General features: G+C 38.1%; 1 protein-coding gene across 1 annotated transcript; it reads right to left on the bottom strand.

The window, feature by feature from the left end:
* Window positions 1-7,100: 7,100 nt before the first annotated feature.
* On the bottom strand, window positions 7,101-9,224 carry WOX1 (WUSCHEL related homeobox 1). The gene is made up of 4 exons (XM_077374612.1): window positions 8,634-9,224; window positions 8,102-8,383; window positions 7,878-7,939; window positions 7,101-7,624 (listed from the first exon to the last, which is right to left on the bottom strand). The coding sequence occupies exons 1-4, from the start codon at window positions 8,827-8,829 to the stop codon at window positions 7,235-7,237; spliced, it is 930 nt and encodes a 309-aa protein (XP_077230727.1). The 5' UTR covers window positions 8,830-9,224; the 3' UTR covers window positions 7,101-7,234.
* Window positions 9,225-14,481: the final 5,257 nt, after the last annotated feature.

Consider the following 14,481-nt stretch of genomic DNA (forward strand, 5'->3'; position numbering starts at 1 on the left):
CCTGTTTTTTTTCACTCGTTCATTTTCACGTTTTTTTCTTTCTACCTTACGATTCATCTTTCTCATCCTCCATTGAAAGGGAGAAGGAGAAATGCAAAACCCTAAAACAAATGAAAAATAAAACCTAGATATTGAAAGATAGATGGGAATGAACTAACGTTTCAAAATTTTGAGTTTTCCCACCTCCAATGGTGGCCAAATGATGAAGAAGATGACCGGTAATGTAGAAAAAAAAAAGGTTGAAAATGAAAAAGTGAAAAAAAAAAGAGGGAAAGAAGAGAGAAGAGGGAAAAGCAAAACGTGTTGCTTAAGAAAATTGCATTTTCGTCCAGCTTTTAATGACAAGACATATTTTGTCCCCCATTGATAATTTCTGAAAAGCATGGGTCTTGTTGATAATTTCACCTAATTTTTGTCCCCCATTGGTAATTGATCCTTCCCCTTATGCCCAATCCCGCGTTCTACCCCTTATGCTCAAACGCACATCCCATTCGTATGATAAAAGTCCTCAAAAAAATCAACAATTTTGCTTTTCTTGACAAAACCCTAGACTAGGCTTTGGACAAATGGTGTTAGGGTTATTTAATCGAGATGGGTAATCAACAATTGGTCGGACTTAGTGCTGCTGATTAGATCAATAGATCCTGTTGTTTCAGAACTCATCCGTTATCGCGGACTCGCCCAAATCGAGTTCCTTTTACTTTGATAGAGTTTTTGTCTAGGTTTTCTTACCAAGTCAATCAATATTCCTCACTCTATCAACTAGGTTTTTCTTTGGCTACTTTAGCCTGAATCACAGTTCAAAATATATATGATTTTTTTTTAATATTTTTGAAAAATAATTAGTCAATTGGAAATTGGAAATGATATCAGCACAACCATGTTGGATAATTGCACTAACCCATCTTGTCTTTTATTATTTAAATAGCCGTCGAAGGCTATTCCAGTTCCAAAAATGCTCTCACAGACCAATTTAAAAAGAAAAGACAACCCAAGTTTGTGCAATTATTAAAACATTGTTGTGCTGTATCATTTCCCTTATGATAATTGATACAAAGACAGGCTTGTGTCAGGTTCATCCAAAACAACCCTCCTGATATTGCCACGTATATCAAAGAAATCATTAATAAATGATTTGATACGTGGTGCAACACAGAATACTGTTAGGAATTTCAAAATCCCAACACTGTAATTACTCCAAATTCTTACTTTTTCCATGAAGAGGGTCGTTTTGGTCATTTCAACTTTATTTTTTTGTCTCTTTCATTGTCTCTCACTATACGTACTCGTGGAAAGCGATTACACCAAACCCGTTTTTACCCTCCACAGTTAAAAACGATTCTTTTCCAAGTTGAAAATTTTTTCCTACCCTTTTTTAACTCTTTTACTCTCTCTCTCTCTTCAGTATTTTTGCCTTTTACGTCGAACCATCTCTTCCCTCGATTCCCTTCTTGTCGAGGCTCAAAAAGGATTACGTCTCTTAAAAGGGTCTGCACACTGTCACCCTTCTTTCATGCCTACAATTTTGATAAGACCACACCCCCTACACATTGACAATCTCTCTCTTTCCTCTCTATGGTTACACGTGAATATATTGATGGATACATGAGAATAGATGGAAATTTGCAGGATGAGTGTAAGAGGGTCTGAAGAAATTCCATGAACGTGTAAGTTCTATTGTTTGACTAAAAGGGTTGATGGATTTTAAGGAATTTCTAAGGTGTAGAGATCCATTCATGGGGTGGGTTTCTCTAACCCTATTGAGTGAAAGTTGTCATGAAACCTTCTATTACTAAAAGGGTGGGTTTACTATGTGCCTAACAGGTTGATGATATTCTATCAAGTAGGTGGTTTTTGTGAAATTATCAGTATCGAATTTATGTGAAAAATTCTTGCTTCTTGGTGACCTTTAGAATTCTTTCTAGGCTGTGATAGAGACTAACAAAATGCATCTGTGATGTCTATGTTACGATGACATTCTTCCTCGTTTCAATGGTTGGTGTAAGTGTTAGAGAAAACAAATAGAAAATTTTCTTTTATCAAGGCCATGGTTTTCTTTGACTGTTTAGGGCCCTTCAAATACTTCTAATCAATACACGGGTTTCCTTATTTGGGTCATAGATATATACATATACCTAAGCTATATGTTTTGGGCAAATGTCACATGTTACTTGGACTAAAATTCTGATTAAAATCTATAAAAGGATGCCGGCATGAGTGTCCTGGTTCTTGGCATGCAAAAGCTTCTAAGTTCCCAATATCGATTTATCAAAGATATTAGCAACTTTATTTGACTGTATTCAATCACATTCTTCTTTTAAATTAAAAATGGCCGAAAGTGCTTGAAAAAAATGTGTCACTATATAGCTTGATGTTGAGGTGGGGGGTGCTATAGCTAGAGCATATTTTTTTTTTTAATTTTCAGTGTATTTTAGTTCAACTTATAAGTTCATGACTAGACAATTATGGCAGACCATCCAACAATTTCCTTTTCTATTGTGTCATTTTCGGCCAAGTATTGAGCATTTGTCACTTTATCTAGCATTATATATACTAGCAATGTAGTGGGGAACAACCACACCCTAACCCTATAAATAATAACAAAGGGCTTGCTAGCTTGTGAGTGCAATTTGTGTGCAAATTAGAAAGCTAATTTGAGGGAAATTTTACTCATAAAATGGCGTCCACAATCCAATCAGATTGCACACCCCAACTTGCCTAATTAAAAAGAAAGTTGCTAATTAGTAGTGATCTAAAATTCGCCACAACTAAGTTAATGAGGCAAAAATCAAGGGAAAGATTGCTAATGTGTCAAGAGGTTATCTGTTCGGTTCCACTGTTGGTCCCCAAATGGGTTACGATATCATTATTCTTTATTTTTTGTAATTAATCTTAGCCTTTCACTAGAAGTGGATGGCTGATTCTGCTGCCAAGTAACATTACATCATTGGATTTCATGCTAGCCCAAAAATAAAGAATCAAGTACAAGAAGTCTAAAAGTGAATGCTCCCACTAAGTTATTAATTGTCTCCATGACTCCCAATAAATAAGAGCTGAGCACTACTTAATGCCTTTTGGTCATTTAAGTTGGGAAATGGTTGCCAACTGTTTGCAACACTAAATAGCTCACTTTTTAAAAAATAATCTAGAGTTAAAAGTCTAGTTGAAGTAGGGTAGGTGAAGTGGTGCATAAACAATATAAAATGTTTGGAAATGATATATATTCTCCCCCTCTTCTTCCATGGGTCACCCCCTTCTACTTTATAAAGAGGAGGCATAAATACACTAAAATGTTGTATGTCAAGCCTATAAAAACCATGTGATTTTGCTGGTGTTTTCTTAAAACCTAGGGTTGTTAGTAATTGAAGAAAAAGGGAAGATGGAGTAAGGCAAAGGAGACAAGGTAGGTGTGGTCTTAAACTCTATCAGAAAAAAAACATAAGTTAGCTCTCATTTTATGGAGGAACAGAAGAGTTCCTATGATGACCTCATCATATAGGGTCTTTTGGGTCTGTCTAGTTATTGTCGGAGGCAGAATGCCTTTTCACTCCAACAACCCACATTCCATTTCTCGTTATAGCCAAATTGCTGTTTAAATATTAAATAAATAGGTTCTGATTTTATATTATATATAATATATGTGAGTATATTTTGTAGGGAAATGATATATTTGTTGCCTTTCCTTACCTGGGCCACCCTCTTGTAGTGTAAAAAGAGTATTCATAAATACACTAGAGGGGGTTGCTCGAGGAAGAAAGGGGAACAAATATATCACTTCCCATATTTTATATTGGACCCAATAGATGCCGACATATCCGGAATAGGGATTTGCTAGCGTCCATCGAAGATGGTCTGTTGATTGTCAGACCAGCAACACAGGCTCACTTTACAGCAGCTTTTGTCTTCATTCATGACGTGGCTCATCTGACATGCAATAGACCATCTGCGATGGATGCTCTGCGAATCCCTCCCAAAATATATCAACATTTCATATGATTGGTATATTTTTCAAAATATAGAGATATTTAATAACATGCACAATCTTCAATATAACAGGAGTCAAGCCCAGCGAGCACTATCCCCTTAGATGTCCGTAGTGAGAAGATGGGTCGCAGACATCTTATTATAAAAAAGAAAAGAGTGTATATGAACTTCTTTCTTGAAGTTTCATAGTATGAGAATAAAAGAATACCTCGTTAAAATTTCACGTTTATCATATTGGAAATAATATTTCCACCCCCCTTTTCCAGCATTTTTTTTTTTTAATGGTGGGTTTTTATTAAAGAGGAAGAACGCCCCTTTTCAAGCATTTCTACCTAATTTGTTGGACTTTTCTTGAAAAAGAAATCAATTATAGTAAAAGACAAACAAAAGAGAATGAAAATGTTGGTAATTGGGGTGGAAATTTCTTTTCTTATATCAGATGTGAGTGAATAGGCACACACAGGACTGATTTCAGTTTTCAGTACAATGTCTTCTCTGATTATTTTGATTTTTCAGTAGATTTACAACATAACATAGGAGATCCAAACTGTTAAGCATTCTTTAACTTCACATTTAAATCTGAAAATTCAGCTATGCTTCGAAAAATTTGCATTTAATTCAAAAAATGCATGATTTTTTAATGAGAAAAGGGTTGCTGCGCTTGAGCACAGAAACAGGAGGGGTGATCCTAAGCATTCATTTGGAAGGCCCCATCATGGATGGGGAGCCTACCAAAAATCAGCTCCATTGGATCACCGTCCATTTGTGGGGCCAAAAATGGACAGATATTGTTTGTCGGTGTCCATTTGTGGGGCCAAAATGGACAGATACTATTTGTCCACAAATCTGTCCATTTTTTGCCCCACAAATGGACACCCTAAGGTGATCCAATGGAGCTGATTTTTTGTGGACACCCTACCCATGAAAGGGCCCATCAAATGAATGGTTTGGATCCCACCCAAAATGTGGCCCCACCCCGTTTCTATGCTCGAGCGCAGCAAATGCATGCTCATTTTGAATTATTCAAGACTTTTAAAATAAATAGGGCTATAATATTTTCGGATTAGAATTGTGTAACTATGGTCCAAATATTTGTCGCAAGAATACATCCACTATCTAAACTGTATGTCTTAATTAAGAAGAACAGTAAAAATGCAATGTACAGGTGGGGGCACTTCTCAACTCCCGAGAGAAAGGCATATCGGTGGGGAATCAACCATGATCTTACAAAATCTAGGTTTTCCAGCAAAATGCATTGAATATTCTGGCCTGTACGTACGTGACCTTCAGGTAATATACCGGAACCATTGCCAATAAATCGTATCGTATTTTTTTTTTAATTTATCGCCAGATTTTAATTTCTAGAATAACTTTTTCCATCATTATATTGGATTTTTTGGCAACTTCTCCCATGGAATTTGGTCGTTGGAATGTCCCGGCCTAGACCTTCTTTTACCATTTGTTAACAAAATATTTTTTATGCAAATGGTTTTGAAAATGGAGAATTTATATGATGGGTGGCGGTGAAAACACGTGAAGTCTCAAAAAGTAGGTACGGCCCACTTTTTTTTATGATCCAAACCGTTCATCTGTTTGGGCACAATGTAAATAGGTAGTGCCCAAAAAAACATTTCCATTGGATGATCCTAACCCTCCGATCTGAACTGATCTGAATATGGAGATTTCCAAAAACCATTTATGGAATCTTATACATATCGGAGGGTTAGGATCATCCTATGAAAATGATTTTTGGGGCACAACCTATCTACGTTGTGCCCAAACAGATGAACAGTTTGGATCATAAAAAAAAAGTGGCCCGTACCTGTTTTCCAAGACTTCACGTGTTTTCACGACCACCCATCGTATAAATTCTCTTGACAATGAATGTGAATTATTGGAGTTCCAAGCAAAAGCAAATAGTCCCACATCGGTAAAGTGATGGGGATGGGACTGGGTTATAAGAGAATGGGCACCCTCCTCTAACGGCTAGCTTTCAGGGGTGAGTTCTACCCGGTTAGATTCCATACATTTTTTTGACAAAGTTTTCAAGATGTCCCCATCCATTTTATTATAAAAAATTTGAGATCTTATTCAAGTAATTCAATTATTCGAAGTGAAAATTATTTCTGGAATTTCTTACTTTTTATACATATGGAAAAATATAACTTTACCCATCCCATTCAAAAAAAAAAATTAAATTCAGAAGGACCTTTAATTTAAGATGATATCCCTCTGAATTGTGGAAAGAAATATTTTATCATTTCCCTCTAAATTATGGAAAGAAAAAAATTTCCCAAGAAAAAAATCTCTCAGAAATGTTTTTTCATGCAATCCAAAAATGCCATAGATAAGATTTTAAAAATGTTTTTCTTTCAATCCAAACAAGGCCATAGATATGATTTTAAAATTTTAATTTTCTCCTCCCTTTATAAACTTGTATAAATTAGAAATTAGGCCATTTTCATTACTTTAGCCATGTCTGGCAACCATGATTTTTTTTAATGGAATATTAGCTTAGCAAGTGTTGGGGTAGGGTCGCAGTGGTTGAAAAATAAGGAAAACAAAAGCTCTATTTTAATTAGAGTTTTTCTTTTCCTTTTTCAGCCACTTCACACCCTCTCCTTACTTATCTCCTTACTCATGTAGTCATGTCTTCTCAATATCATCTCCCTCTCCCACCCTCCCTGTCCATCTCCACCACTTGATAAACCAATATTCCATAGAAAAAATTTTCATGGCTGCCAATCATGGCCTTAGCTCTCTCTCTCTCTCTCTCTCTCTCTCTCTCTCTCTCTTAAAATAAAACATTTTCCCACAATATGAGTCTTGCCCCATTCCCTAAGCAACTTCAACGTCAAACTCTTCCCTATCGATCCCATTTCTGAAACTTCAAATCAGCATTAACACCACTCAGGCTATCTATATCTCTTTCTTATACTAGTAATTGCTAAAACCAAGCCTAGACACTAGGTAGCCTGTCAACGTAGAACCCACTATTTTTTTTCTTTAATCAATCTCTTTCTTGGTTAAACCAACATAGTCCCTGTGCATTTTCAGGCAAACCTCTTTGCAACCCCATCACAACAAAACACACATTTTTTCACCTTCTATCATAATTCTAATAAAAACAGTTCCCATTTCCAAAACCAACAACATAACATCACCTTCTTACATAAACAAAGACACCACCATTTCTAAACTACTTGTCTAATTCAGTAACCATTTTCATACATAGGTTATGTTTCCTTATTCAGTTCTTCAAAGGAAGAAACTGAAAGAACTGATTAGGAGTGAAATTCGCCGTCAAAGGAATCTCCGGTGACGTGGACGCCATTTTCTTTGCTCCGATTTCGTCACCGTGGAGAGGGAAAAGCTGAAGAGTTTGTGAATCTTCATATTCATTCTCAAATAGTGTTTCCTCTTTTGTTGTTCTTCTTGTTGTTATAGCTGTTGAAAGAGTGGTTGTGGGGGTAAAAGTGGTGGCAGTACTAATTATGGGGTGGTGAGGGGAAGATATGTGCATCATAATCTGCCATGTGGCATGCATGTCTGCCGTGCTTTGTTGTTGGAATTCTGGGTCACATTGAATCCATCCGTCTGTTTTACTTTGTGATAGTGTTCTTGACATGGAAACAGATTCCTGGGAAAAAATAAATAAAGAGAGTGTAAGAGAGAGAGAGAGAGAGAGACTCAAAACAAAGCACATTTGCCGACAGAAAGGAAGGAATGCAGCTTTTGAACCCTTTGCATTTCCCAACATACAAAAAAGCTTTCTTCCTATCTGCCTCTCTATCCTTCTATCCTTTTCACTCTACTGTATGTTCCCTTTTTTTTAAAGGGATTTTATTTATTTCAAGTGTTAGACTAGAAGCAAAGAGAAGAATGATATATACCTCTGAAATAATACGGCAGTTTTTAGGAGGAGATGAGCTCTTAGACTCTTCAACTTGAAATCCTGCATAAGAAATGAAAACACCAAAAACCCATATCAGTGTAGTCTCAAATAAAACAAAACCAAAAAGATAATTCCCTCAAAATCTTCAATTTTTGCTTTGGGTAGTATTTTAAAGAACATAAACAAAATGGGGAGATGGGTTTTTGTGTGTTTTAATTTTACCTGAATGATCTTTCCTCTCTAAGATCTCGGCCTTGCGTTCTGCGGCCTCCGTTCGACGCCGGCGTTTCTGCCGCTCTCTCGCCTTGTGATTCTGAAACCAATAGAAAACATTTTTCCCTTCAATCTTTCCAAATCTTCTAAGCTGAGCAGTGATGTGTTGGATTTGCTCGGCGGTTGGCGTTCGAGTCCCACGCCGATACAAATCTTCGAGAATCCGTAGCTGCTCCGGCGTCGGGTTCCACCGCGAACTCACCGGTAACTCTCTTTTAACTTGCTCCATTCCTTAAACCATTAGAAAATTTTTCATTAATATAAAATAAAATCATGTATTGATGCAGCCCATACTTATTCTTTTTTTTGAAATAATAAACGCGAACGTTTTCCTTTTATTTTCTTCTCCAATTTGCTCTAGTAGGTGTGATTGTTGTTCAACCTTGGTAAAACTCCCATACACTTGTAGCCAGGCTACATCATGTATATTGAGACTTAGGAAGAAAAGGAAATGACGAAAATGAGTGATAAAAGTACTTACCAACATGATTTTGTAACAGGAAAATATCATTTCCATGAAGACGACTAAAGCATGATGATGCAGCAGTAGTAGTAGTAGTAGTTGAAGAAGAAGAAGAAGAAGTAGTAGGCCAAGGAATGAGAGGTCGGAGTTTTTTACCACTGAAGGTATCAGAAGTGTTTAAACTATTCCCATCACTACAACCCATCATCCACATTGTGGGACTTGGAAGTATAGTATTATGTTAGCTCTATTTCACTCTTTTTTTATGCATGGGTTGATTTTTCTTGGGTTGTTTAAATAGAAGAGGGAGAGAAGAAAGAAGAAGAGGTTGACTGGGTATGTTAAGGGGAGAGAGGAAAAAGAAAAAGGAAGAGAAAGTGAGCGTGGAATTCTGGGAGTTTTTGGGAGTCGGGAAGGAAAAACGACTTGACGATGATGAGGGCTATCATAAGGCGCTCATCACAGCTCTTAAGCTCTCATTTATTGCTCAACCCCTGACTCGTGCCTTTCGCACTTATTCTCAATCCGAACTGCCCCCTGCCCACACCCACACCCACACCCACACCCCTCTTTTGTCTACCTATTCTTTCTCTTTCTCTCACCCCTTCCTCCGTCTTTCCCCTGCACGGATTTCCCTGAAATTCCCCGGTATCATCCTATTCATTTGTCCTTCGGTCACTACGCTCAATATCCTCTTCAAATCTCAACTCACTTGCCTTTCAAATAAATATTTCTTAATACTTATGGAATATCTTACTGTAACCTTATCTATACAATATATCTGGAGAATTTATTTGCCTTTTAAAAATACATTTTGCGGAATGATCCAAACCGTTCTTTTCTTGGGCCACAACGTAAATAGGCTGTGCCCGGAAAATCAGTTTCATAGGATGATCCTAGCCCTCTTATCTACATATAATGAGGGAACCTAGTTGTCATGCCAACTTCCCCATGTAATGTGACTTTTCCAAAAATTTATATATTTAGAGACCCGTTGGATACCTCTTGAAATTATGTGTGTTGAGAAAATCAGCCTGGTAGATACGATCTGATAGTGAAAAAATTAACAGGAAAGTAAAAGTTAACACAAGCTATAAGATGAACACTGAGATTTTATGTGGTTCGGTTAAAATGACTACATCCACGGGCAAGATCGTGATCTTCCACCATGAGAAAACAATACACAAGGATTACAATGGATTTAACCCAAACCCAAAAACTTGCAACCCTTTCCTTGCCCTCTCACCAAAGACTGCACACGAGTGTACATGAGAGAAACCTAAAGGAACCTCAGGAGAAATACTAGAAGATACCCTCTTCTTTCTCCCTTTCTCTTTCTCTTTCTCTCTCCCTCACGCCACTCAAGAAAACTTGCGCTTTTTCTATTCTTGTAGTTGTACACTTCTACACCCAAACCTCTTGCCGCCACACCCAAACCGAGTGATATATAGAGATTTTTATACCTAGGTTTTAACAAAACCTAAAAAATAAAGTTTCCATTTAGTTTCCTATTGCAACTTTACCAACAATCTCCACCTTGGCTTGTTTCCCAGCCACTTAAAGATATTCACTTGATGTCGCCACGGTCTGTTGTCACCGCAAGCCACCACTGGCTTTTTGAACTACTAGCTACACACCATCAAACCATTTTAGTTATGACTCCTCCCAGTTGATCAACACGACCAATGGACGTGTGTAGCTATTAACCTGTTGACTCGCCTAGTTAACCTTAGAGAGGGATCTCGATCCATACTCCTCATCGCAGGTATCGTTACCTCCTCGCCATCGTTTGCATCCTGAAAACCCATCGATGCATAAATTGCGAAAGAGGCCATATGGGTGCACGCACTACCACTATGTTTCCAACTAGCATAAATAGATCTTAGGAACACTAGTCATCGTGTCCTCGACCAGACAATATAATCTGCCACACTTTTATTTTTTCATCAGAACCATACGGTCATGTGTGTGATTTTTATAGCTCCACCTACAGTTGACTACATGTATTTCCTGATGTCCAACTGGCTAAGTGATACTAGAATCTTTTGCATTTTTAGCCCAAAGTACGAACTAGGGCTAGCAACGGGGCCGGTCAGGGCCGGATGTTGGTGTCCGCTACCCCTTCCCCTCTGGGGGGAATTTTCCCCCTCCCCTTCCCCTCCCCTTCCCCTCCCCACTGCGGGGATCATGGGGAATCCCCCTCCCCTCCCCACGGGGAATATCTAATCCCCATCTCCTCCCCTTCCCCGCCCCGCATCCTTCGGGGACAATCACTTTACTTTGTTAAATGTTAGGTTTAAGACTAAAGATTTGCTAGGGACAATCACTTCAGGCATGTTGCGGCTTGGTTGTTGCATGTGAGAGTAGCCACACAACCCACACAGGCTAAGATTTTGTCTTATTCATTTTATTAACCTGGAGACCAAGGTGGTTGCTCTCATATTCATTTAATTGATTGATAGTCCCTAGCAGATCCCTAATTCCCAATCTCACTTGCGAAAAAGTACTGTCCGTGCCACACCATAGGAAGATCCAAACCGTCCATTTGATGGGCACACCATACTGCCATAGGCATAGGATGATCCAAACCTTCCACTTGATGGGCACATTGTAGGATATCCAAACTGTCCATTTGATCGGCCACAACGTAAATAGGTTGTGGCCCAAAAAATCATTTCCATAGGATAATCCTAACCCTCTGATCTATAGAGGAATTGCATATTATGGTACCTTCTATAGATCGGAGGGTTGCAATCATCCTATGGAAATGATTTTTGGGCCGCAATCTATTTACGTTGTGACCCAACAAATGGACGGTTTGGATATCTATGATGTGGCATGTAAAGTACTTTTAAATTGTAGCCTATCAAATGGACGGTTTGGATCATCCTATGGCGTAGCCCATACATTACTTTTTGAAAAATAATAGACTATATAAGCACACACCATATAAGATCTCATCACTCATTAGAGAGATGTTGCCTTTATTTCGGGGAGAGAGATTTTCAAATGATTTAATGTTGCCTTACAATTGTGGTTCGATGGAGAGATTTTAGGGATTTCTAAGGGTAATATACTAATATAATAAGGGACAATGCCCAATGGATTATGGGTAAAAGAAAATATAAAAAGCTATTTCAGGGACAGAACTGTACTAATGGAAATTATGAAAATTTTGGGGGAATCTTGTAGATATGTTTCGATCCAAGGGGTTTCTAGTAGTTTTCCAAAAAAAAAAAAAAACAATTAAAAAAATACAAAAAAAAATGGCATTAATGCGGGGCGGGGCCAACTCCATCCCCTTCTCCTCCCCTTCCCGCACCGGGGAATTTTTTAAATCCCCTTCCCCTTACCCTTCCCCGCTCAAATCGGGGAATCCCCTCCCCAAGCGGGGCGGGGCGGATCCCTGCTTTCCCGGGTGAAATTGCCAGCCCTAGTACGAACCACTCTATAAAAAATCTTGATTTTCACCGTTCTAGCTCGCTTGACATCACAAGTAGACCCATCACGCAAGGACACTACACCTTCCATTGTCTCGTGGAACATATCAAAATACTCCATCCTAAAACATACATGAACAGAGTATCCTGAATCTAGAATCCACTCATCATGAAGAGAAATGAGATTACCTATGAAGACTGTGAGAACATCTCCAACCGTCTCGCTCTATTCATCTGTTACAGCCTCCACCATTTTCATAGCACCATTGTTCGGTACGTCAACCTTCTTGAGACAATCTCGTTTAATGAGACCATATTCCTTGCAACGATAGCATTGCACGCCTTTCCACTACCCCTGGATCTTGGCTTGCCTTTTCATGACCCCTTGTAAAAAAAATTTACACCATTAACAATCAACCCATGCTCTTAACTCCCATCAATAACACATTTTTTACGCATCCCATTCGATAAAGAGTGACACCGTGACTTCTTCTAACTTCATTGTATCTTTGTCACACAATAAAGTTGTCACGAGGTTGTCATATGAATCATGAAGTGGAATAAGAAGTAATAAGGTTTTGTTTTATTCCTTCAAATTTTCTTCAACCTTGTGGAGCTGATCCACAAGCCCGTTGAACACAGTAATGTTTTCCTGAAGATTCTCACCTTCTTGCATCTTCATCCCATACTATTCCTGCTTTAGATACAGTCTGTTGGCCAAGCCTTTTGACATGTAAAGCTTTTCCAATTTCTCCCACAATTTAGGTGCTTTTTCTTCTTCCATAACATTAAACATAACTTATCTGCCTAACATAGTCAAATCGTGCTGACCACCTTTAACTGCTTCTTATCATTTCCCTTCAATGCTTAGCCAAGCCCTATTAAACAAGGATGTCATTCACCCTCATCTGTCATAAGGTGAAACTACCCTTTCTGTCGAACCTGTCAATGCTTAATTGGGTAGAACTTGATTTTACCATCATTTCAAACACTCCACACTTCTTGTCTGACGATCACTATAACCGCGATCCAATCACAACACCCACGACCACTTCACCTAATCTCAACGACCGCTCCAACCTCAGCTCTGATACCACTTGTTGAGAAAATCCGTTAAGAAAATCTGATTCAATCTTATACAAATTAACGGAAAACATAAAAGATTACAATGGATTTAATCCAAACCCACTAACCCGCAACCCTTTCCTTGCCCTCTCACCCGAGATAATACACGAGAGTACTCGAGAGAAACCTGAAGGAAACTCAAGAGAAAAATCCAGAGAAGAAGCCCTCTTCCCTCTCCTTTGATCTATTTCTCTCTCTCATGCCACCTTAGAAAACTCATGCTTTTTCTCTACTTGTAGCGGTACTCTTCCACACCCAAACTTCTTGCTGTCACACCCAAACCGAGTGATGAATAGAGATTTTTATACCTAGGTTTTTACAAAACTAAAAAACATAAAATAATAAAGTTTCAAATTTAGTTTCCCATCGAATAAGAAACAAGGCAACTTTCCCAACAATTTGCATATAGCTTTAAATGGATTTGAAGAAAACTTAGATTATTTGCAAGTAATGATTATAAAAGTTTTAGAACTCATATTTATAATTGCTTTCAAAGAGGCCTTTATGCCCCCATTTGTAAATAGGATTAAATTAACAGAATATATTTGTAAATAAGGAGCCCCGATTTGTAGTGTAGTCGTTTTATTGTCAGGACTCTTTTTAGTTAGTTCTTTGGCTTGGGGCAGAGCATTCAGTTCATGTTGCTACTCAGGCCTAACAAATTACAATGTAAGTAGGAACTAAGACACTCTGATGGTCTGATTCGAAATGGATAGTGATAGGGGTGTTCATTATTCGGTTAAAACCGAATAACCGAACCGAACCGAATTGGTTCGGTCGGTTCGGTTCGGTTTTTTTCCATTTCGGTTCGGTTTCGGTTTTTATTTTTAGCAATTCGGTTATTCGGTTTCGGTTTCGGTTATCTCCAAAAAAAATTCGGTTAACCGAAATAACCGAATTAATGATAAAAACCATAATTTTTTCAAAAAAAGATGTGATATGGGCACTCCAAAGGATGATCAAAACCGTCCATTTGATTGATCATGACTTAATTAGGCTATGCTCAAAAAATCATTTCGATTGGATCATCCTAGCCCTCCGATCGAAACAAAGATTTTGCTTTTTTCCCTCTTTTTCTCCCACTATTCGGTTTATTCGGTTATAACCGAATAACCGAATTTTTAATCGGTTCGGTTTCGGTTCGGTTTTTTAAAATTTCGGTTCGGTTTCGGTTACCAAAATTTGATAACCGAAATTATTTCGGTTATCAAATTTCGGTTATTTCGGTTCGGTTATAACCGAATAACCACCCCTAGATAGTGACCCAAACTTAGAAAATCAGATACAAAGAGAAATCTGAA

Source organism: Tasmannia lanceolata, unplaced genomic scaffold, assembly GCF_043159265.1.
Source record: "Tasmannia lanceolata isolate RefF3 unplaced genomic scaffold, GAP_Taslan_0.1 ptg000044l, whole genome shotgun sequence".
Classification (NCBI taxonomy): Eukaryota; Viridiplantae; Streptophyta; class Magnoliopsida; order Canellales; family Winteraceae; genus Tasmannia; species Tasmannia lanceolata.